The sequence below is a fragment of the Protomyctophum bolini genome (genome assembly GCF_963924005.1).
Source record: "Protomyctophum bolini genome assembly, chromosome: 23".
NCBI lineage: Eukaryota > Metazoa > Chordata > Actinopteri > Myctophiformes > Myctophidae > Protomyctophum > Protomyctophum bolini.
Window position 1 is genome coordinate 9,695,973 of NC_137884.1, and position 25,539 is coordinate 9,721,511.

The 25,539-nt window shown below is 40.5% G+C and overlaps 2 protein-coding genes across 2 annotated transcripts; one reads left to right on the forward strand and one right to left on the reverse strand.

Moving 5' to 3' along the window:
• Positions 1-5,057: 5,057 nt before the first annotated feature.
• On the forward strand, positions 5,058-15,131 carry LOC308311192 (tetraspanin-8-like). Its single transcript, XM_080757799.1, has 9 exons — positions 5,058-5,083; positions 6,984-7,049; positions 9,339-9,455; positions 9,930-10,004; positions 10,127-10,222; positions 10,632-10,724; positions 11,639-11,707; positions 12,332-12,415; positions 14,099-15,131. The coding sequence occupies exons 3-9, from the start codon at positions 9,339-9,341 to the stop codon at positions 14,228-14,230; spliced, it is 666 nt and encodes a 221-aa protein (XP_080613925.1). The 5' UTR covers positions 5,058-5,083; positions 6,984-7,049; the 3' UTR covers positions 14,231-15,131.
• A 2,908-nt stretch (positions 15,132-18,039) lies between these two features.
• LOC308311079 (tetraspanin-8-like) lies at positions 18,040-25,507 on the reverse strand. Its single transcript, XM_080757599.1, has 9 exons — positions 25,313-25,507; positions 23,769-23,834; positions 23,360-23,479; positions 23,004-23,078; positions 22,139-22,237; positions 20,918-21,007; positions 20,433-20,498; positions 19,936-20,019; positions 18,040-19,815 (listed from the first exon to the last, which is right to left on the reverse strand). Exons 1-9 carry the CDS (start codon positions 25,397-25,399, stop codon positions 19,708-19,710), a joined length of 795 nt encoding a protein of 264 aa, XP_080613725.1. The 5' UTR covers positions 25,400-25,507; the 3' UTR covers positions 18,040-19,707.
• Positions 25,508-25,539: the final 32 nt, after the last annotated feature.

Genomic DNA, 25,539 nt, shown 5'->3' on the forward strand with positions numbered 1-25,539 from the left:
CCTACGATTCTATGCTGCCATCTGCTGGACAAGTTTTAAACATCTAACACTTCAAATGGCAGGTAGCTATCTGTAACAGTCAATAAACTTTGGGTCTAATTATGCAACACTAAAGATTAAAGACATGTTCTAGGTTGAGAGTGGTAGTAGATGTAGGTAACATAATGAAAGTACTGAGTGTTTAAAATAGGTAAAGATACCACATACCAGGCAGTCAAACTAAACATACAATTCAAGGTTAAGTTTTCTTGTCTGGAGCAGCTGTTATTTGTGTCATTGGGTAAAAAAAAGAAAATAATCTAACTACAACCCTCAAGGGCCACCTTAGACCTAGAAGTACTGTAATTTACACTTTACATGGAATGCTGAGTAGTAGAAAGTCAGATACAGCAGAGCTGAGATTCACTCCACTATCAGAATACGATAGAGAATGCATCCTCAGGACAAGAATGAATATCCCCCAAGTGATTGGGGGATAGTACTACACACAAACACATTTTTAGGGGACACATTGTAAAATACTGTGTCTGCAAATACCGGTAAGTGATCAAAATTTGCAATCATATAAACATTGTTCTTGTTTTGTTATTAGTTAAAGTAAAGATTGCTATATTTACATATTAACACAAGTATAGCCAGTCTGTCTGTATAATGTAACTTCAACACTGAACACTGCAACTTCATTCACCTGCTGAACATAAGCTACTATTCTAACCCTATAATATATACAGTATATACTGTACATTGAGTCGTGACGTGTTGTGAACTTTTATATCTGCTATTTTTGTGTGTCAAATAAGCTAGTGGTTCTCAACGTTTTCAGGCCGCGACCCCAAAAATAAACATTTGAACTGGGGACCCCCCCACCCTGATAAACACTTGGAATTGTAGTATTTGAGACATTACATTTTGTTTGACTCTTTTCCACAGATGAATATTGTGAAAATAGCCGATCTACACTTTTTCATAATTTTTGCCTTCTTATATTTTTTGACAATTTGATTACTTCTGATGCAGTAATGGTCTTTCTAGTTTATTTTATTTTCTTTTTTTTTTTAGGTAAAGAACTAAAGGGTCTTAAAAGTTTTTTAATTGTCACTTCACTGTCATCTGCAGACCCCCCCCCCCCCAAAAAAAAATCATGTGGGGGGTTGAGAACCACTGAACTATAAGCAATGTTCACAGGGCCTAGGAATCCATGGATGCTGCTCCCATAGTTGCCAGATTAGAGACAATGTGGACTCCTCAGGTTTGTGAGTGTAACGCCCGGGATTCAAACTCCCGTCTCCCACGTGAAAGTCCAATATCTTAACAACTACAGTAGACCAATTAAGGGATATCCCTGTGATCCACATATCTCCCCCTATGGACCAGGGGAGATATTAGACATCTGAGGCCATCAGGCTGAGGCTCTGAGCCACTGCTGCATGAGCGTGGTTCCAGCAGTCAGATATGTTGCTGGAATCATTCTGTGCACACTGCTGCTCCTTCAAGTCTCTGCGAAGTGTGCTGCTGGACCAGTGCTTTGTGACTCCCACCCACATCCTCTGTTCTGCAGGCTAGAGAATGTCTATAGTGCATTCATGTCCTGACTGAGCTCCAGATGCGTGCGTGCGCACGTGCGCAAATGTGTCAAGAGGTTAGTGTGTGTACTGTGTACATATGCGTGACTTCATATACATTGGCAACCTGTGTGTGTGTGTGTGTGTGTGTGTGTGTGTGTGTGTGTGTGTGTGTGTGCATTCATGTTCTCCAGATGTTCCTTCAGTCAGGAAATGCTTTTCGTGAACTGTTTTAACAATTGGCCCCTTTTTACTCAAAGGGAAACACCAATTGCATTGCGCGCGCGCGTGTGTGTGTGTGTGTGTGTGTGTGTGTGTGTGTGTGGCTGTGTGCGTGCGTGCTTGCGTGCGTGTGTGTGTGTGTGTGTGTGTGTGTGTGACTGTGTGTGTGTGTGTGTGTATGTGCATGCGTATACACACGCACGCACGGGATAAGAAGTCACGTGATTTGGGGTTGAAGATGCTAGTCTACCATGAGATCCTTTGTTCTGCCAAGACAACAGCACACAACAAGGCTATTATGAGGGAACACGAACACACACACACACACACACACACACACACACACACACACACACACACACACACACACACACACACACACAGAAATCCATACTATAAATACGGCTGTCCACTTTCATAAACTTTCTTTTAATTTGTACATAGGCCTACATTGTTTTGTTTTGAATTGAATTCAAGACTTTTAGCTCAAATCCATCTGAGGTCTCTTTTTATTGATGACTTCCTATCAGCCTGTCCTTGATCCCTCATTACCTTATTTTGTATTAACCTAGAAATGCAGCCTCCTAAACTCTGTGTGCACATTTCAGGGTGTTTCTCTCTCTCTCTCTCTCTCTCTCTCTCTCTCTCTCTCTCTCTCACACACACACACACACACACACACACACACACACACACACACAGTTCCCCTGGGCCGAGATGCAACATAAAACTTGTATTGTGCGTAGCTTTCAGCAGTGTTGTCATTATTCTCTTGCAGTAAATGGAGTTAGAGATAACTGAAATTCAGCAGCAGGACCACACCCCCAATGCAGCCGCCCCTATCTCCTATCTCCTATCAGCCATCTCCAATCAAGCCACCTCCACCCATATATAACCAACCCATCCTACCCCTGGTTCTCCCCCCGTTCTCACTTTCGTCGTCCCACCCCCTCACCCTAATCCTTATCCTACTCCCTCTAACATCTCCTAACAGATCCCTAAGGGGGGTCTGACGTGCCTCGGGAGCATGCCGGATCCCCGAAGCTTCCCCACCTCCGCTCAAATCCCAGACCGTATGCCGTATCCATAACCATGCCCTTCCTTCCTGTTTTCAATAAATGGTTAAATGTTTCCATTGGTGGTGTGGTCCTTGATAGTGAAAGAGTAGATAGATTAGCTTACATACAATTAACCAGAAATCAACAAACACAATTATTGTTGTGTATTTGTTCAAGAATGTCCAGCACATACTCTGCAGTGGCTTTGGCTATAATAATAAACATTATACACATACACACCAACTTCAATGTAACCTGCCCCTTCTTCATAGGATATTGATTGATTTATTGAAATATTTATTAACAGTTTGCAGAATTACAGTACATTTCAAGCACAAACTCAATACAAAGACTGTTAACTGTGAGTGGACGACCCTTCTTCTTCTTTCGTGTATCGTCGTCGATTCAGATTTTACGGGGGCCAGTTTCGAATTGCAGCCGTCCGTAGGTGCCCTTTGAGACCGGTTTGTCAAAGTAGGCAGGGGTGAGGTGGGTTCGGGGGGTGAGGCCAAGTAGGAGCCTGACCAGTTTGTTTTGGGAGGTCTGGAGCCTTGTTTTAAGGGCCTTTGAGTTGCTGTGGTACCAAGAGGTGCATGCAATAGTCAAAGAAACCTTGTACGAGGGCTCCTAGCTGTCTTCAAGGTGTTTTTGTTGACCAGTGAGGAGATCCTGTAAAGTGTAAAGGAATCTTGTTCTTTGATTGACTTTTTTGATTACGTTGGTGGCCATTTTATCACCGGAAAGATATTGGCCTCCAGGATGGAACCTAGGTAGGTAATTTCATCTTTTCGTGTGATAATATTGTAAGGATAGTTTGTTATCAGCGAGCCAGGTGCAGATTCTACCGAGTTCAGAGCTGAGGGTATTTTCAACCTGCAGTTTGTTCCTGTCCGAGACCAGCAGTGCTGATCTGCGAACAGGAACAAATTGCAGTCACAAGCTGATGTCATGTCGTTTACATATATTAGGAACAGTAAAGGCCCTAGTATGCTTCCTTGTGGAACGCCACAGCTTACTGGGAGGGGGGGGACAGTGTTCCGTTCACCTCCACCATCTGTTCTTTCACCTCCACCATCTGTTCTATATGGTCCTTTCCATTCCTTTGAATCCTTTCCTTCACTATCTGCATCGAGTGCTGCTGCTGATCTCGGTATAGAAACTTTTAAAATATATTGTTCCACTTTTTGCTTTGGCAATGTATGTTTTCCCATGCCAATAAAGGGCCTGAATTGTTTGTGTTTGTGTGTGTGTGTGTGTGTGTGTGTGTGTGTGTGTGTGTGTGTGTGTGTGTGTGTGTGTGTGACTGTGTGTGTGTGTGTGTGTGTGAATGCACACGCGTGTGCTTGAATTAATATGTTGCCTATAGGTATCATTATTATTAAAGAACTCTCCCTGCACCCCCCCCTCTCTCTCTCTCTCTCTCTCTCTCTCTCTCTCGCTCTCTCTCTCTCTCTTTTCTCCATGCAGAGTAACGTCTCTCTCATTTTCTCCATACAGACTAACGGTCCCTCCCTCTTTAAACACCATAACATGAAGGCTCGCACAATGGTGCTGGTGCTGTGGACACTCACACTAGGGAGCACAGGCTGTTTGTGAACATTCTCATAGTATTCATTTTTTCCTTCTCTTTACTGAGGATATCGGGTCACTTTAAACTTGTTTTTTTCCTGACCGCGAATAAATCATGGGGACAGTGAACGTCTGTCTTAAAAGAGGGTTCATTATCTTGACCAGTTTGTTCGGGGGTAAGTGCCAAGTGGTCTCGTTTATTACTTATGAATATATGAACTTTGAAGCCATGCAAAACTGACCAAAAAAGGAAAACCTGAATAACAATGCTAAAATTGAATAAACAGCTTCGAATTGGACACATGTCGTTTGGTTTTCGTTGCGACAGGCTATCCTGTCTTTCATTCTGGAATCATATTTCATCCAGACTTTCTCTGCGCGGTGCGGGACCCCAGGCGGTTACACCAACATTGGTGACGTATCGTATTATGTGACTCACTCAATCACAACGGTCTTTCACAAGTCATACCGGTCTAGAATTAATAATCGCCGTCAGGGTGTGACCTAACAGGAGTACCTTTACCACCCATCTTCTCAGGTTGTGCGCCGTTTATGCTATAATACTAATGGAGTCACGAAATTCAATAGGTTACCAATTCCAGTGTTACACTGGTCAATTTCTGCACTGGAGGGGGTGGGGCCGCGTGGGCACGATGTTACAAGACGAAACCGGTACGTCGTTGAACTTGTAAACATAAACACCACCAGAAGAAGATCGTAGATGCATTTAGTAGTGTGAGTGTGGATGTGGATCTTGGTCAGTTCGGAACTTCGGGTTCAAAACCCGAAGTTGTTGTTAACGACGAAAGCGTCGTTAACAACATGTTTTTGGTTTTTTCTCGACATAGTCTCCTCCACACACCTGTTCGAGTCACAGGCATCGATAGGCCACACTTGTCCGAGTAACGTCGGTGACGAGTCGTAGGCCTAGCTGTAGCCTACATGGGCGGTGACCGGGTGTTTTTAATTATAGCCTAATATTAGTAGATGACTAATGCTCAACATAGCCATATAGTCTGGTTCTCAACCTTATACCGAAGTACCACTTAAAATCTTAAACTTAAAATATGTGGGAAATGTATAGGTGGTACAGGTAGGCTACTCGTACAGTAGGCCTACAGTTCTATGTTGAGAGGTTAAAATAGGGTGTAGAAAAAAACATTTTCAGCTTAATATTAGAGTCAATTAAGTTGTGGAATCTAAATAATATCCATTTCAATGAATTGGTACAAATTGTATGGTAATATTATGTGCTCATTTTAGTCATTTGTCTCTTTAAAAAGGTTATGCATTTTCTGGGCTTTGGTAATAGTGTAAGAAAGGGTTAAAAAGGAACCCCATGGGAAATGTTTTCAGGTTGGTACCTTGCAGAATCTGAAAGAAAAAACAACATTCTCAGCTATTCTTTGGCAGTTTTTGCCCTATGCTTGAATCTTAATAATAACCACTTTAATTAATTAATTGGGTCCAAATTGTATAGAAAAGTTCGTTAATTTGTCTCAGTAGGTTGTTCCCTTCAAAAGGTATGCTTGTTTCTATTGTCATCTTGTGGTTTAGGGTTAGGAATGGATATGTGTAAGAAATGGTTCAAATTAACCTCATGGGACATTTCTTTTGCCCATTATTACCTGGCAGAATCTTAAAATATATCCTTCAAAGATTAAGAAAAAACAGGTGGCGATAAAAAATCCACCCTATGCGCGTAGACCCCTGTTCCATCTAGACTAACATAAGCTATATGACGATGCATTTTCTGCTTATTGAACCCTTTCAATGGTAACCCACTATAGTGTCAAATAAGCAACAGTAGGCCTATAGCCTACAATGTTTAAGTAGGCTATTAGGGTATATATGGTGGCACTTTGTACACACCTCCAGTACTATTAATCTAACCAGAGAATAACAGCAAGGCTAAGCAAGCATGACCAACATGCATATTGACTGATTGATTGATTGATTGAGAACGGTACAACCAGGAACCACCTACAACTTCAACAGCCTATTTATCAGTGAAGCATTTCCAAAACATAGGCCTATTCAAAAATTAAAACACTGTACTAATATCTGTGACAGTAGAACAAAAAAAATTATATTGACAAATCAACCCGCCTGCTGCTCCAATCCTTTATTTACAGTAGGCTCGGTGGGGATACCTGAGTGAGTCTGACATTATTAGTTTGGGCATGTGTTCAAATGTTATAAACGATCCTACTGCAGACACATATATCTGCATAGACTAGTATGCCGGCCCTGCCAAAAGGTCCTTGTTTGAGATACTACATAGTAAATCCATCAGTGTCCATTTATCATGTGTTACTGTGGGGGAGTTCCAGGGGGTCCCCAGCTAAATTAATGATAGTTAGGAACCGAATGGACAATTATGGGTCTTTAACTACAGTATGAGGCTGAACCAATGTAAACAATTGACCCGCGGTTTACGGTTACATTTGTACACTCTCAGAGTTAAATGAACACATGATTTCATAGTGTTGCTCATTGTAAGTCACTGAGGATAAGAGCATCAGATACATGGCTTAAACTAAGTTGTTATTGTTGTGATTGTTGTTTGCAGGCCATCAGTGCTTTGTTGCTGGCAGTCACTCTGTTTAGTCATGGATACCTGCACGGAGCTGAGGAGGTAACGATAATACCTATCTATCTATCTATCTATCTATCTATCTATCTATCTATCTATCTATCTATATCTATCTATCTATCTATCTATCTATCTATCTATCTATCTATCTATCTATCTATCTATCTATCTACTATCTATCTATCTATCTATCTATCTATCTATCTATCTATCTATCTATCTATCTATTCTATCTAATCTATCTATCTATTCTATCTATCTATCTATCTATCTATCTATCTATCTATCTATCTATCTATCTATCTATCTATCTATCTATCTATCTATCTATCTATCTATCTATCTATCTCTCTCTCTCTCTCTCTCTCTCTCTAATCTCTCTCTCTCTCTCTCTCTCTCTCCTCACTCTCTCTCTCTCTCTCTCTCTCTCTCTCTCTCTCTCTCTCTCTCTCTCTCTCTCTCTCTCTCTCTCTCTCTCTCTCTCTCTCTCTCTCTCTCTCACTCTCTCTCTCTCTCTCTCTCTCTCTCTCTCTCTCTCTCTCTCTCTCTCTCTCTCTCTCTCTCTCTCTTCTCTCTCTCTCTCTCTCTCTCTCTCTCTCTCTCTCTCTCTAAAATAATTGTTATCTAACTTGTGGAGTAGAAGTATAAAGTATTGAAAAACGTGAAATAAGTTACTAATTGATAGGGTGGAGAACTCCGTCCTGTGCGCTCAGGGTTTAACATTGTATGATACACTGACAGGTATGAATTTCTTTGTCAGATAAGTTGGCAAGCATATACTGTCCTAATGGGTGTTCAACTGACCCACAGGTACATGTGACCACAGTTCCCTGCTTAAAATCTAATCAGATACACACTCTGGAACATACAGTTTTAGATATTTAATTCACTGTATCTTCTTGGCATCGAATAACGAGACCATGAAATAGATTATAAGTTGCTGAATGAAATCTGCCTTAGAGCCAGATTGAAACATCTGGCTTCAACCCCCGCAACCGCCAACTTCCGCATGTCCCTGCGGAAGGTTCCCGGAGCAAGACACTAAATCCCCCCCAACAAGTCACTTGTGGGAAGTCGCCCTGGGTGACAGAGTCAGCTGAGAGTGACAAGGTGTTGGTTAATTCTCACATTAAAGGCGGTCTTTTCCCCAAATGTGAAACTGGAAACCATATAAAGTATTATAAACGAAAGCAAAGATCTGTCAAAAGTTTAAAACTCAATGCAGTACTCTGGACATAGAGAAGAATCATGAACTGTGAACACATTCTATGCCTATGTATAGACAACACAAAAACCACCAATGTGGCACTGGTGACTATAACCACAATTGATTGACCTTGGGCTGCAAAAAAGATAGAGGAAACAGAACTCATGCACACAGTCCGTTATTCCTTTTCAGAAAAGCAGGTGAAAACGACCTCGGCCAAGCTAAACAGTTAGGCCATTTTGACACAGCGTTTGTTAAAATAAACTTTCACTTGCAAAGGCTTCCCTATGTGTGTCATTGCATGGGTCACTCAACAAACTAAATGATACATAATGGGGAAACGGTTAACTGAACTCCTTATAGTCCCAGTGGGATGTGTCTGCCTCTCTCCATCCCCTGACCACCATTTGAACCCGACCCTGCCTGCCACAAAACTGATTTATTTACTTACAAAGGGGGGTACACAGTCCACATTGCATTGCTGTCTCTTTATTGAGCGAGACAAGTTGAGATGAAGGCAAGGTTTACTAGTTTAGTTTTTCTTTTCTTACTTTTCGTTTGGTTTTCATTCATTTTAGTTTTTAATTGTAATATGACGTATTTGTCATGATCAAGCTTTTAAAAAGTCAGAAAAGGTTTATTCAAAGCACAGCTACCACTTTGAAAAATAGTTTACACATCCACCAAAAGTATAGGCATACATATAGATATATATGTATGCCTATATATAGGTATGAAATACACAGACAAAGACAAAAACTAAGGTATATGGTTATAATTCTTCGGTAAAGCCTCTTATACAGTAAAAGCCTTATATTTCTTAATGTAAATGTTATCAACTGTATATGTAGTTGTAAATATTTCATTCATTTTAGTTAGCCCAAGGTATGACCCTACTGTGTATAATCATTACATTTTGTCGCTGTCATGTGGAAATGTCCAAAACCGTTACTGTACAGGAAATGGAACAAAAATATTTCAGAAAGGGGCGAAAATAGCCGTGAAACTCAATGTGAGCTTATAGATAGGCTATTGTCACTACTTTTGCTTGACACTCTTGTATGACGAAGCAGGGCATTGATTGACAAAAAAGAAAAGAAATTTATTTGATGTCTCTCCCCCAGATGGATGAGCTGATCACAGGAATAACGATCCTTTACGCCCTGGACATTGTCACCCTACTGTTGGCCATAATCGGTCTGTTTGGAATCTGCAAAGAGAAGAGATGGGCTCTCGTATTAGTAAGTCTCACAAACATAACCTTTCTCTCATTTGGCCAACACAAACCCATGACACAGTGTGCTTCTGTTTGCCTCAGCTAGTAATTTGTTGATTGATTGAAACGGAAAAAGCCTGTCAAGCCAGTCCATATGAATTTATAACATGATTATGATGGGTTTTGGCATGCAAGAGAGGGCTGGCTTTGACCCCAGTTTCTGCTCTTCTCATTGCTGTGATCTATAACCTAAGGAATTTAACTCATACTTCAACATTTTTAGTGTTGAGCTTTAACAGAGAGCTCCTTCGAGCCAGCTACACGTGGACCTAATTGTAAGATAGAGATTGGTTAAAATAATTTGTTAGATTTGTTAGAATAGTTTGATTCACAAAGAAGTTATGTATTGTATCTTTATCTTTTCTCTTTTGACTCATGACTTGCGTGTATGTGTGTGGGTGTGTGGGTGTGTGTGCATGCGTGCGTGCGTGCGTTTTAGTTCACAGTCGGAATGGCCTTGACCAGTTTCATCTTGTTCGTGGAGCTCATGAGAGCACTGCCGGCTCGACATGAGGTACACACACGGTTACGCTTTAAATGAAAAACAAATCCATAAACAAAACCACAAAAGAAAACCCACAGACCACAAACAAATGCTTCATTGATTTGGTGAATAAACGTTTTTTTCCCCCACAGGTCGGTGAGGAGATCAAGCGGGAACATCAGGCCATGATACCGCTCAGCGAAGCCAGCGACTCTTCCAAAGCTTTGCTCGCCGGCATGCAGTACAATGTAGGTTGTCGTCTACTTGTTCTTGGGTGTGACCGAGTATGTGTTCGTTTTGCTGAGCCAAATAATGCCTCCTTATCACAACTTTATTATGATCCTATGGTTGCTGCCTGATTCCATTGAGAACCAGCACCATAGAGCTTGAGGAACCGAATAGAGCAGGGCGTCACTTCTCCATTGAACTCTGTTCTATTCGGTCGCCCTATTACTTTGAATGGTGTGCTTGTTCTATAGTATTCTATTGTTAATCTTATATTGTTGTGTTTGTCTGGCTCTGATGTATATTTGATGTATACAGTATGTCACTGTGTCTGCGTGAGCGTGCATGCACGACTGCACGTGTCAACATGTGCCAATGCGGTGTGTGTATCCTAATAGTCCACTCTGTGCCCTCGTGCGTCGTGTCTCTCAGTTTGAGTGCTGTGGACTGGAGATGGGCTACGAGGACTGGGGCGACGATGTCCCTGAGTCCTGCCTCTGCAACGAGGACGACCTGAGCAACTGTGTGAGTATCAAAAACTAACCCAAAAGTGCTCCTTCTCATTTACTGTCTCGCCTCCTATAGTGGACCGGAGGTCCGGGGCGTTGTTGATTCTATTGGCTTTGTGTTTCTAACTGTAATTCCAGGTTCATAGCTTTGTGTGATTAGGCTTAACCACTTCAACTGTAGCGTCCTTATTTTGTCATTATAGGTGAACATATTCAAAACTATTCAAAAACAATATTCAGAAATATAAAAAAATATTCAAACATTGCGACATTGGTTAACACATTCCCTACGGATCACGTTATTCCTGACTTTTTTTCCATTGTCTTTCCCTGCGGAACACGCTATTCTCGAATTATGTTTTATTCGCCATTTTTTGATAACTTTTAAGACATACACACAGTGTTTCCGTCGGACATCCGTGACACCACGTCACGCGTTTGGATCACGTGAAACCCACTGATACTCGATTCCTAGGGCTTCTGGGAAATTGAGGCTCAATGCATACCTGCCTATGGTGCGTAATGGTGCGTAATCCATCTCGCTCTATTCTGTGTTGTTGTTTCGAATCGCCGCGGTGGTGGATTTTTCAACTCAAACACAAACGATGGGACTATTTTCAGGCACAGTTTCATGAAAGGGAGGTACAATTGCGACGGCGTGATTCTTCAAAGGTTAGTGAAAACCCCGGCTGGGAACTGGAGTTAGAGATTTATTTATAACGCAGTCAACGTGTTAAGCAGGGCTTAAGTGGTTAAGACATTCTATTTCATCACACCTCATCATGTTGTACTCATTTATTCTTCTCATAAAGGTTGCAATTGGTTTGTTGACTGGTGGTTTGGTTTTCTTTCTGTATGCTTGTGCTCTTTCTTTCTTTCTTTCTTTCTTTCTTTCTTTCTTTCTTTCTTTCTTTCCCATGCTTGTTGCAGGTGGCGGTCCCTAGGAACAGCAGTTTTTCTGAGGAGAGCACAGATGAGCCCATCATGATTTACAAGGAGGTCGGTTGTCTTTCTTTTTGTTTTTGTTTGTTTAAAGCTGCAGTAAATGCTAGATTAGTAAATCCTATTTGCACAGGATTAAAAAAAACAGACGTCCTTCATGATTATTACAAATGACCTGGGGTCCCTATATAATACTAATCCTGTGTGAATAGGACTTTGGTCTTTGTTAGACTTTGTTAGATCAACTGGAAATGAACTGATTCCACAGTCAGGAGGAACGTGAATAAAAAAACAAACGCTCTTGAAGTACCAAACCATGCCTGCACCAGTGCACCAATGTCCCAACTTTTGTCACATATGACTGATTATGTAACCTTGACCCTGATGTTTTGACCCTTTTTGGGGCAGCCTACTGATTATATCCCTGGTGCATGAACATCCATCCATCTGCTCTGGAGTCAATTTGCTAAGACACACACTGGACTGATTACAATAGAATTCTGTTTCCTCTAATTTGCTATGACTGCAACAACACGACCTAACATTATGTATGTCGTGTGTCCGTGTGTGCGTGTACACTAGTAAGTGTAAAGCCCAAACCACACAAATGCAACTAGAAGATGACAAGACGTACTGTATGAATCAGGCTTTAATGCCATTTTAATGTCTCTTCTGTTTCAGCCATGCCTTCCGATCCTGATCGCTCACGTGATTCTGGCCATTAATATTGTTATAACAATATCACTGGGACTCATGTTGCTCTGGGTATGCAATTTCTGTCTTGTCTTGTCTTGTCTTGTCTTGTCTTGTCTTGTCTTGTCTTGTCTGTCTGTCTGTCTGTCTGTCTGTCTGTCTGTCTGTCTGTCTGTCTGTCTGTCTCAATGTTTGGTGCTGTGTGTTTTTAGAATATCAGTCTCTCTCTCTGTCTCTCTGGGCTGTATTTTGCGTGTCTTAAGTACCAGGTCTTATTACTTAACTTAAGACCTGGAGGTGTGGTCAATGCTCTTTGGCCACTCAGAATAGCCAAATGGCATTGAATACGCCTCCAGGTCTTAAGTTAAGTAATAATTAAGTTAAGACACACAAAATACAGCCCAGTGTCTCTCTCTCTCTCTCTCTCTCTCTCTCTCTCTCTCTCTCTCTCTCTCTCTCTCCTGTTTCTCCACACTGGGTAGGGTTTTCAGTATGTGTTGTAACATTAGTATTTCACAAGTTCATGTAACATACCGTTTAAATGACTTTCTCCATCTATCATCAGGCTTGAGTCCATCTCTCACGCACACACACACACGTGCGCGCGTGCATACTGTGCAAACAAGAAAAACAAAGTAATATTACATTGTACTACATCATCAGAACACATGAAGAGTAATGTGTGAGTCATCGATAGATGGATAGTCTTGTATAGAAAGTAGGTCTGCTCTTATGTCTACAGTATCAGTTTTATTGTGGCATAATTATGCTGACATTTTGAGCATTATTTCGGCCAGTGATACATTTTGTCCGGCCCTTGGGAGATGAGATGAATGAGCCTCTTCTGTTGGCATCTGAATGGACAGCCTTCATCCAGATGTGAAAGGGAAGTGTCAAGTGGCCAATCACTGACTACAATGGGAATGTGTGTTTGCCAGGAGGCAGGCAATGACATGTAACACTCTTCAATACCCCTTTTTCCTCATTTCTGAATCAAGCACCCCCTTTACCCGACTACAACATTTTGCTTTAAAAACTGCAAGAGAAAACTATTGATGCTATGAATCTAATTATTTATTTTATAATTATTTATTATTATAATTAGGCTACTAGACAGGTGTCCATTGGGTACCGGCCTACTCGGGAAGTATGCGAGTCGGGATACGATGCAAATAGGGAATGCATGATATGCAATACCCGTTATTATACCCGTTACCCGTAACGTCTGTCTGTCTGTGTCACCTTTGTAGTCAATTTATACCCATGATCTGTAAACCTGTCTCAGAAAATCTATTTATTTCAACATGTTCTATTGGTGACGTGACTAGGTTATGTAACAATGATAATGTATGGCAGCACTGTAGAGAACAATGGATGGCTCTACAGTGTACTATACTGCAGTGGTTCCCAAAGTGGGGTCCGGGGACCCCCAGGGGTCCTTGAGGGAGTTATAGTTTGGAACCAAATGGACCCTTATGGGTCTGTAACTCTGAGAGGGTACAAACGGTCCATTTGGTTCCATTTGTACACTCTCAGAGTTTGAGTTTACAATATAAATTGGGGTCCCAGAGATACAGTAGAAATGCCATTAAATGAGGGCCTGTCTGTAGACTAATGCATGTCAAACTGGGGGGTCCTTGAAATTAAACGGGTTCAGAATCACCGCAAAAATCTTCTCTTATGGGGGTCCCTGGAATATCTTTTCAAATGGGGGTCCGTGGGCTAATACTGCTATACTGTACTGTCTCTCTATAGGTGGTGTCCACAGGGCTGGCTGTTGCCATCCTCTGCCAGATGAGGAGAAAGACGGATGTCCCTACAGTGGTCTACAGCATCAATGCCAAGGCAGGAAATTACACCACACTCATAACGTCTGCGGACGCCTGAGCCTTCGCGTGCACATGTGTGTGTGTGTGTGTGTGTGTGTGTGTGTGTGTGTGTGTGTGTGTGTGTGTGTTTGTGTGTGCGTGCGTGCGTGCGATTTTAGAAGAAGGCTAGGGTCAGTGTGATGTTGTAATCGGAGAACAGTCAGCAACAATACTTTGTATTTGTATACATAGTAGCTTCACAAAATTTCAATTTTCAATTTTCAATTTCAAAGTCCTTAGTCCTCCTATGGTGATGAACAGAATAAATAATATACAGAACAGCATCTGCTTGTGTACGAAATAGCTTTTCAAAATGTCATTATTTATGAACCACAGAGGGCACTTCCAGTTCGTCCAACCAAACGCTACAGCTAGCTGATCCCACTAACTTTCAAACTGGCATCCCTACTTTGGGCATGTACTATACAGTAGGTATAGAAATCTCTCAAAATTCTTCGCAAATAGCCAAAGTATAAATATACGTTGTTTAAAGTGGTTAATGCACCGTCAGCCGCTGCTTGTAGCTTAGGAACGGGAAAAAACCTGCTTGAGTTTGGTCCTTCGGGCACAGGCCTGCAGGGACAGGGTGGATCTAATCTATCATAATCAAACTGCAAATGATGGCGATAAACAATGAGAGGAAGAGCAGGAGGGCAGAACAAGGACATGGGAAGAAAATGATATGTACAGAGCCTTACACTTAACGTTGAAGGTTTACACAGACATTTCTGAAACCTAATATACTCCTAGAGAACAATTTGTTTGATATGGTACAGGTCAGTGGTTCCCAACCTGTGGGCCGGGGCACGCTGGTGCGCCGCGAGAGTATTGCAAATGGTCTCCCAAATAATTGGCATAATACGATTTTAATGATAATATAACATTCATATATATTTCAATTTGTTTGTTCTAAAAACGTTTTTAATAAAACAAAACAAAAATGTCAAGGACCCCTAAATGTATTTGGCCGTGGACCCACATCTGAAAAATATTTTGTACCAGGGACTCGCAGAAGAAAAGATTTGACAATTCTATCTAACTTATTGAAAAATGTCCAAATATATTTAAGACTTCATTTTTCAAAAAGCCAAAGTATAAAATATGGACAAAGTGGTTAAATTGATTGTGATATTTTGCTGGGGACCCCTGGAGCCACCCAAAGGATCTCTGGGGCTCGAGGACCCCATTTTGAGAACCTGACTAACAGATATGAAACCATAGTGGGATCCAAGCTGTGAAATCAAGTCTTCTTCATTAAGCTGTCAGGATTTAATATATACCGGTACACTACCCTTCACTGACAAATATTCACAAAGACTTAATGATAATAGCACTGTGATTGAAATGTTAACGTGCAGGAATAAAGACTCATCGGAGTGAAGTAAATTGTAACTGTGGAAAGACTTCTCTTTCTAATAAGCTGTTTTTGAAGATATATATTTTGAAGAAAAAGCACTGATGGAGACATGACTGTAAAAATAGGTTTACACACATTCACGCAAATGTCAGACTTTTGCATTTAGTTTTTTAGCTCCTGACTAAACATATTCAGCCATATCCTATGACAAATGGACCGCACTGACAACGGAACTCGTGTAATAACCAAATACCATGACATTATTTTATACAGTTTTTTTTTCTCCCTTCCTAATTGAATGTACATATTGTAATTATACATGGGGTGCAAATCTCAGAAATATTCAAATGTTTCTAATTGGCAACCAAATACTTCCAGAAGAGATAAAAGATTTTAATTTGTACTGTAGATACTACTACAAAGCATCATGATTTTTGCTGCTTTGATCAAATGTATTTTTTTAGTTAGTTGTAGGTTAGTCTCGCGTTGCCAGACAACTATTCCACAATCTCCGAATGCTATATACTTAGAGTCTGGAACTACAACTCCGATTAAGGAAGCTCGCATTTCGGTTCACAAAAATATTTTTTCTAGCCTTTTTATTTCCATTTCTGCTAAGCAGCACGCTATATTATGTTTAGATGATTTCGATTTATATTAGGATAAATTTGCGTGAAATGAGGAGGAGGGGGCCCGCTGCACTTCCACTTTTCTCATGATCAGAACTTCCGTTCTCCAGACTGTATGACTGAAGCATTTGAAAATTGCAAGAGGCAACAGTCTGGCAACGCGAGACTATACCGTAGTTGCATGTGAAATGCCAAGGGAAAAAAACGTATAATATCTGTGCATGTAACTTCCAAATAATGTTTTCTCGATTTGTTATCATTTTATAGTCTTGTTTTTCGGTTTGGATTTGTGAACATACTTTGTAATTCACCACTCTGATTGGTGTGTAATAAAATGAGTGATGTTTTGTTATTGTTCTTAGTGATGTTCTATTATATAAATATAATCTCCATAATTTGTTTCAGAGATTTGATAGTTAAATTATTTTTATTTTCATTTTACATTATTTTACTACTTATGGGAAATCAAATTTTAGAGCACAGTACCTACCCTGCTTCTTCTAAGAAAAGTTAATGGAAATGTTTTTAAAGGTTGCTGTAGTCCACTACAGCAGGTCCAAATACAGAATCTCTGCCAGGAGATTCTCCTGTCACCACAGACATAGATCTTAGCTCCGCCTGGAGTCTGGCGACAACTATTATTATTAGGATAATCGTTTTTGTGTGGAACAACTTATTATCAATTTAAACTAAAGTAAAATATATCATGGAGCCTGTCAGAGACCACCCTGGGGTTCCTCTGACCCTGCTTTTACAAATTCATGCAAGCTGAATTCACTTTCCTTGATGTTTGAACGAAAACAGGTCCTCCGTGATGAAATCACTCTTGATGTTCTAGTCTCAGGCCAAATTAGGAAGGGACTGTCATCTTCAATAAAACCCACAGCTTACCTCCCCCGTGTCTTGCAGACAATGGTGTACAAACTACTACAAAGTACCCACCCCCTGCACTTGAGTCAAAGTATAGGTGAGTAAGTATAAGGCCTTGCCGAGCCATGAGGCCCATAGGGCTCCTGTTTCTGTAGTGTGAGGCAGCTTGATTACAAGTACACCCCCTGGACATGACGCTAGTATATGCCCAATAAATACTTTGACAGTATGACCCGGCCGGGGATTGAACCCCAACCTCCCAGTCTCAGCCTCAGGGCAGAAACTAACCACAAGGCCTGAGCTGGTCAAAGCATACTGTGTAGTCCTGGTCAAATATTACTCAACTACAAGTGAAAGTTGCTCAGTCAAATTTGTACTCGTCTTAAAAAGTTGCTTTTAAAAATATTTCAAAGGTATTAAAAAAGACAAATTACAAAATACAGTACTCAAGTAAATGTATTCAATGCATTCCACAACTGCTCACGGAGGTCATTACAGCTAATGAATAGTGGAACCCAGTCAAGGCAAACAGCATGAAAACATTTATGAGCAGAAGGTTTAAATGAGCTGTCCTGACAGCCCAGGTGTCATTTTGTTAGGGCTACTGGGAAATGAGCTTGGCTCAAGGCAACAAATGGTGATGGTCAGTAAAGATTACATTTCTTCTACTGCAATTACCGGTAAGTAATCATTTTTGAGTAACTTGAGTAACGTCATATTTGAGTGATATTTGTTGAACCTTTCTGGAAAATCTTAATTGTTTTCATAGAAAATGTCAAAAAGCATGTCCAGTTCAAATTTGATAGACCAATTGCTATTATTCACATACTGGTGTTGAGTACTTTGTCCATCACCGGTAACACATATGAAAAAGAGAAAAAGGGAGCTTCTTTTCTCTTTTATTCACATTCAAAAACAAGTATTCATTCCATGAGTTCAAAAATAAATAATCGAAACATACTGAGATTATGAAATGCACAAAACAAGAGTTAACTTTTTTTTTAAAGTATGTAATTCTTAATTCATTATCAAAGTGCAGATGTGGGTGCAAAATCATTTCCGTCAGGCTGAATTCATTTGGATAAAACTCGTACCATGCACAGCAAAATCATCACCATTTAATTTATCCATTGTTAACTCAGAGAGTGCACAAACGGTCCCACGGTAACCAAACGGTCCCACGTGGGTCTAGTCTATATGGTTACATTTTGTACATTCTCTGGGTTAAATGAACACTGAGGATTTTACAGTGTAGCCTACATAACCCAGTGTGAAATCAGGACAAGGAGACAGTTCATGCGATAGTTCATGAACAGCTGCTGTATGTCATAATGGGCAAGTTGGCAACAGTGTTACAGGTTAGGTCATGATTGCTGGGAATTCCAGGCAGACACAAATTACGTAATGCATAGCCTGAAAAGTGAAAACAATAATACAAAAAAAATCGTGATGATCTCACCAACACTCTGAACACATTTTAAAATGGCCTTGAAAGAATAATTCTTGTTTTTTGGGAGTCTGAGAAATCATAATTGCTTGGGTGTTGAAGCACCCCCTATTGCATAACTCACGTTGATTAGGATTGGAGCCTGGCGTGAGAATGACATGAAGGGTTTCTTGATCCAAAATGAGCTATCCGTAATTTGTGAATGAAAATAAAATAGAATATGGCACAAATTATTGTACTTATCGACAATGGAACAAAAACACAACAAGAAAATAAGTAAAAGAAGATAAATAAAACATACAGTAAGTAGGCTATGTCAGAAGTCGACCTCAGCTGACAAAATAATACATTTACAGAGTGTAATCCTCAGGTAATGGCTATGAACATGGCACGAGCCTTTTAGATTCGTACATTCTGAAACCACATAAAAATCACGTCTCTGATAAACGAATCAGTGCAAACCGCTCCTGTTATCGTTGCTGCTATGTGTTTTTTTTTCACCCAGTACCAATGAGTAAGCTGTAATCCTGGGCGCTACTCTCCCTCTGCCAAGCTAGGGAGAACCTTGAACTGCTTATGCTTCCTTCAATGCATGAGGACTGAGGAGTGAGCAAGCCACTTCTTATCGCCTGACGGGGGAGTTTTCCTGGGAGGACGTCGTGCATTGAAGTGGAAGGAACACGTTATTTAAACCAGTACCTTTCCCCTCCATCAGGGGAGGCAGTATATAGAGACCAGGATTACTGCATGCTTTTGTGAGGGTACCTACCCTATAGGGAACACGGGGACAACATGCAAATTGCAGACTCCACACAGAAAGGCCCTTTCGTCAAACCCCACAAGGGGTGCTGATGACACGGAGGAGAGAACACGCCCCCAGCGGGAATGGAACCCGGGACCTTCTCGTTGGGGCTCACACAAACAGCCGACAAACAACCCTGCAGTATTAGTACAGTAGTATACTGCAGGTCAGGAACTGCATACTTCAGTTCAGATGCATGGAGATCTTACTGCATCTGGAAGCTTTTCTTAATTGGCTTGTCAACTTATTCAGGTGGTTGTTAGGGGATACAGCAGGGTGTTTTTTTGTGTGTGTTTTTGTTTGTTTGTTAGTTTTACATGCGCAAACACAAAAGCTGAACACCTGAGCATCCCAAAGAATATTCAATTAGTAATGCGAGTGTGATGGTCACTTAAGACATGCTTGGAGGGCAGTATTTGTAAGTCTGGAGAAGTTCCAGGAACGCCTTTTTCTTTTTCATCTGAACCATGAGTTTGATGCTCAGAACGAGTAGAACCCCCTGCAAGCAAAGTAGCAAACACACATGCATGCAATAATAATAATTAATTATTATTAATATTTTCTTACAGATGTAAGGATCTGTATGTACAGTATACAACAATGAAATGCATAAACATACCCAAAACATGGCACTTCCAAATTTGAACCCTGTCACGATTGAGAATGCACGTTTCACAGAAGCCATGTAGATATGCAGACAAGGCTGTAAGCAACAATAATGGGTGTTACTGTTAGTTGATGGTATTAGAAAATGAAGTTACAACAATAATTAGATATGTCTATAATGCATTACAATACTTACTTTTAATGCATTATAATGTGCTTACAATACCGTATAATTATATCTATAAGCACTAACAAAACCATCACAACCCATTATAAAGCATTTCATAATGACATACCGGTAGCTCAACTATCATAATACCGGTACTTCATAATTGTTGCATGGTCTGGTCATAGACTTTTGACCAGGGAGATGGTCAATCTTGAATTGGTTGAAAGTGGTTAACTGACACTATAATCACTATATCACTATAACAAAAACTCACCTTTCAATTTGGCCCCACTGGTGGCCCTCCACTTTGAAAACCACTGATATAAAATATGTTGTCTTACCTCTTGATAAACAAACTCATTCTTACTCCTTGCTGTGCCAACAGTGACATTTCCCTGAAGTCTCACCTGAGGATGGAGAATTGAATGTCATAATGTTCACACAGAGAACATTGCTCTTATCTTGATTCACTGTGGTACTGTATATTTAAGACAAATAGAGGAAATACACAATCAAAACATGACACTACATGGCAGAGCATCTACAGTATGGTCTGTTTCAGTCCATATTTATAAGGTAAATGTACCATGCCAAAAGTGCCATACCATTCAAGTGTCTTTCCTGATGAAACGGCAATGAATGACTACAGAAGTAAGCCGGTTCTGCCATCAGAAATATTAAATGAGTTCTAATGGCATGGAACCAGCAGTCTAATGATTTTATTGTACAAACTACAAAGCAAAATCCGGTGTTAATTTAACTCAAAGACTCTTGTTAGTTAGATTATCACTCAGGCTCTTCCAGCGCAAATGTGCACGATACTTACGCAATTCCTTCCTGGGTGCTCACACACACAGGAGACTGGAATGGACGAGCCCCAGTCTGCGTAGCCTTCCACTAGACCACAGCACTTATACTGCACGCACAATGCATGCACGCACACACACACACACACACACACACACACACACACACACACACACACACACACACACACACACACACACACACACACACACACACACACACACACACACACACACACACAAAGGACCATGTGCCCTCAAGTTAAAAACAGATGGCAATTAACACATACATTACATTTTATTATGAGGGTTAATCGGGACAGTGCCGGGTACACAAGGTGATACTGACTGAATGGCATCAGTAAAGGACATTTAATGTACATTGTACAGAAATGACACTGAATACAATTCAGAGGTAATCCGCTCTTGGCTATAGGGGAAATGTTAGGCTCATGAGCTTCAGGCAGTACTTGTCAACAAGTACAGTATATGCGTCCAAGCCCTCAGAAGGGTTGGCCAACGTTGCAGCTGCCACTACCTACTGGCCAAACGTGGAACTGCAGCACGTTCATGGAGGTGGACGGACGTTCAGTGACGTCATGTGCCTAACATGCGTCAACCCTGACCGCTCTCAACTTCCATTGAGTTATACTTTTAATGGTAGTCTTCCGGGTGCTTCAAAACGCCATTGAGCAACTTCCATTGAAATGAATAGCAGGGGGCGGGGCTGTCGCTCCCGGTCCTCACTCTATCCTTTATGTTTACAATTTACAATTTAGGCATTTAAATCCAGAGCGACTTATATTAAGCAAGAACAAAAATGCATGGGAATACATCACATAAAAAGCATTTATCATGAAACATGCGTAAGCAATGAAACTATACATATAAACTATACATACTATACTATGCTATACATATGTACTATGATGTGCTATGACTACATACAATGCAAGTATAGTGCTGTCTACAAAACATGCTATAAGTCTGTATCAAATGCTATCTAAGTCTACAGAAATGCTATCTAAGGGGGTAGGGTAAGTGCTATGGGCCATGATGGAGTCTGAAAAGGTGGGGTTTCAGACTCTATGTACTTGTCCTATACCTGACACCAGGATCTACATTTCTCAATGGAAGAGTAGCCTTACCTCCAACCACTGCAGGTGTGCTCGTTATATCGTATTAACGTACTCTGCCATACCGATTGTTTTACTCATGAGAATAAATAGTTTAGTGCTTACATATAGTTGGATGCCGTCCATTAAGGTGCGGTTGTTGTTGCTGGCTCCACTCAGAGGCATCATGGACAAGAATGATGCTTCCCTGTTCTGCACCTCCTTCTGTAGACCGACATCACAACAACCATGTCACATAATAATGATTCACTTCTGTGCTTTGTTTGTTACAAATGGATACATGCTCAGCAGTGGCGTGCACAGACATTTAGAGGGGCAGGTGCTCAAGTGAAAAAAAGGGGCACCTTGTGCAGCGCGTGGAACTGGCCGGATGCCTTAATAGTGCGAGATTTAAAGATTTTGGGGCATAAATAATATATTAGACAGTCCAGACTAAAACTGGCTGTGAAAGTTCCCTTGAGAACTTTCAAAAGGATCATCTTTGATGTACAATCCAACACTTGCACATGTTTGGATATGTAGGCTACTAGCCTATGTTCATGCCTATATATTAAATTATATCGGCTCAGATCGTGGAGATTGTGTATATGGTGTATTTTGCCCTGCTACTAAAAAAGTAGGACAGGTGACTTGTTGTATTTATGCATAGGTATTTTAAGGTATATTATGGATGTTGTATTTGCTGGTTCAAAATGTAACATTGACGATGTGGTATTGAAGTGTAATTTTTATTTCTGCCTCTTGGCCAGTTCCCACTTGTAAAAGAGACGCAGTCTCAATGTGATTTTACTGGTTAAATAAAGGTTAAATAAAAATAAAATAAAACTGAGGATTTTAGTGTGTACAAACCTTTTAAATTAGTATTGTAGTATTGTAATAGGAATACATAGGTCTATAGTGGATTGTGATATACATAATGATCATAGTTTTGTATAGAACTTAGAAGAATTGATGGTGAACGTGAACGCACCTCATAAACAGGTTGGTACTTTATCGCTGTGTTCACAATCATCATTTGACTGGCTGCTGCCATCCCAACTGCAAACTAGTAAGCAGGCACGCACGCACACACACACACACACACACACACACACACACACACACACACACACACACACACACACACACACACAAAGATCAAAAAGTAAATACAGTTACAGAATAATTTAATTCATAGTATAACTTTGTAAGGCCAACCTTGGATGCGCTCGCGCACACACACTCACTCACTCACTCACTCACACTCACACTCACTCACTCACTCACTCACTCACTCACTCACTCACTCACTCACTCACACACACACATACACACAACAGATCTTACCACAATCAAGCACCATTTATTCTCCTTCAGGGCTCCACACACTCCGACGAAAGAGAGAATGAGACAGGCTGAGCCAAGGACGTAGAGCTTCACCACACCAGTCAAACCAAACTCCTCCAGCTGAGGAGGAAAATAAGGACAGTCTGGTTGGTTGTTTGTCAGTGTTATAAAATCTTTTTCATGTCAAGGAACCCCAAATTAATTTGTATTTGGACACACAGACCCCCATCCTTTTTTGTATAGCAGTCGTGAACTTGTAGATGATGTTTATAGGGTTAAAGTAGTTAAACTGATTTAGATGATTATGTTAATGGTATGGCACCCCTTCAATGACCCCTTTATGCAAACAGATAAAAAGTGAACAGAACATGAACAACCTTTATTCACTAAACACACAACCCAGTCTTACTTTGTCATTATCAGAGAGGTGTCGGTGGGCAGCTACTGTTATCGCCAGCAGGATGAAGCTCAAGGCCTTAAGGGGGAAAAAAAGGCAAATTGTTTCTTTTCAAAGTCATAGCAACATGAAGTGTATAATGTATTTTATATTTGGCTAGTATTCATTCAGAAGATGTCGTTTTGTTTGTCTTTTTGTTTTTTTATGTGTGTGTGTTTTTTGGTTATTTTTATATTTTCATTTCGTGTTGTGATTTGTAACAAAAGGAATAACATTTTAAGTGACAAAAAGAAGAAGAAGTAGGCTACTCATTATGCAGAATGTCCACAGGACTTGAGTAAATGTACATCAGGGGTTCCCAACCGTTGTGTTATAGTACCACTTACCACGGATCGGCTTTTACACCACTGAATTCTCCACGTGCAATCCAGATTCGGCTCAAACAAGGGGTTAAATTGGCCCCTGTACAGTGTACAATTCCCCCTCTATTTTTCTATACTGTTCACCATTCCCTTTTTTTCTAACTGTGTATTTGATGTGTATTTGATTATGTTTAGTTCTATTTTACATAGATGGGTATATTATTTGTATGTCTTTAAATGTCTTGATGACTTGAAAATGGAGGACCCTGCTGTAAAAAAGTAGCAGATTTTGTATTGACCTGCACTTTCTTTGAAATGTAGGCCTAGTGGCCTACCCATTCTACAAACTGTTAATACGTTTTCAATCAATCAATCAATCAATCAATCAATCAATCAAAAAGTTAAGCAAACTGCTTACACACCCAAATCAAAACCGCAAGCATCATTCAATTTGAAAAGCTCCTTTCTTATATACATAGGTGGTTTGGTCTGTAAATTGTTGTTGTTTTCTTTATAAAAGAAGAACGCTATAACAGACCATCATTGTCTTAATGTTCAAATATTGCAACAAAAAAAAGATCAGCATCGCCATCTACTGGCAAGCCTGTTTTAGTACATTTAAAAGGGAACAGAATCAGCCTGACTATCCTCGGTCGGTACCATAGCCTGTAAAGGTCGGTACCCATGGCTTTAGTTTCAAGCCTGACTGATTCCTGGCATAATAATAACACTGTAATGCTATGGCTGGGGAATAACACAGTGTTGAACCACAGTGTTGAATAACTTGATTTGCATTGGCTGAATGTCACTAAATCTAAATCAACCATCATAGGCTATAAAGGATGTGTATAATTTTCATATAAAATAAGCAGCACATTATCTAGTTTTCAATAGATGCTGCAAATACCTATTTTTATTTATTTATTTTCCTTAGACGGCAGTATGGAAACGCAGTAGGCTATACACATCGAATATGTCATACCTTGTCGATTCATTTCAATGTATTTCTTGTGGGCACTATAAATGCTCAAATGGAGAAGCTAAATAGGTTACATTGCAAATGATAGCCTATAATGAAAGGTGTCCAAAACTGTATATTAGCCCCCCATATCCCCCCAATTATCAAAGAGACCGTCAGATAGCTGGCCTCCTGGTAAAGGCTGGTACTGAATTTATTTATAGCAGCCTACTCACCATATTCACGCCATTGAAAAAGATGAACGGCCGTTTCAGGCTTGTTTTGTCCGCCACCACTATAACGGTTGTCGGCTGCATGATCATGATTGATGCCCCAAATAACCGCGTGGGTCAGTCACCACTATGAATTATTATTCTTATTATAAAAGCCACGCTTATTTATGTACTTGCGCGCACGTCAACTCCGCCCCATCGCGCGAGTGTCGCTGGTCAAAAAAGAACAG

What these genes read in the sequence shown, in the direction of transcription:
- LOC308311079 (XM_080757599.1), bottom strand. Translation starts at nt 25,399, where the DNA reads ATGATCATGCAGCCGACAACCGTTATAGTGGTGGCGGACAAAACAAGC. An exon ending in ATAAATGGTGCTTGATTGTG is followed by an intron (nt 23,079 to 23,359) that starts GTAAGATCTGTT and finishes CCTGCTTACTAG; the next exon opens with TTTGCAGTTGGGATGGCAGC. An exon ending in ATGAGTTTGTTTATCAAGAG is followed by an intron (nt 20,020 to 20,432) that starts GTAAGACAACAT and finishes TGTTGCTTACAG; the next exon opens with CCTTGTCTGCATATCTACAT.
- LOC308311192 (XM_080757799.1), top strand. Translation starts at nt 9,339, where the DNA reads ATGGATGAGCTGATCACAGGAATAACGATCCTTTACGCCCTGGACATT. An exon ending in CACTGCCGGCTCGACATGAG is followed by an intron (nt 10,005 to 10,126) that starts GTACACACACGG and finishes TTTCCCCCACAG; the next exon opens with GTCGGTGAGGAGATCAAGCG. An exon ending in AGGACGACCTGAGCAACTGT is followed by an intron (nt 10,725 to 11,638) that starts GTGAGTATCAAA and finishes TGCTTGTTGCAG; the next exon opens with GTGGCGGTCCCTAGGAACAG.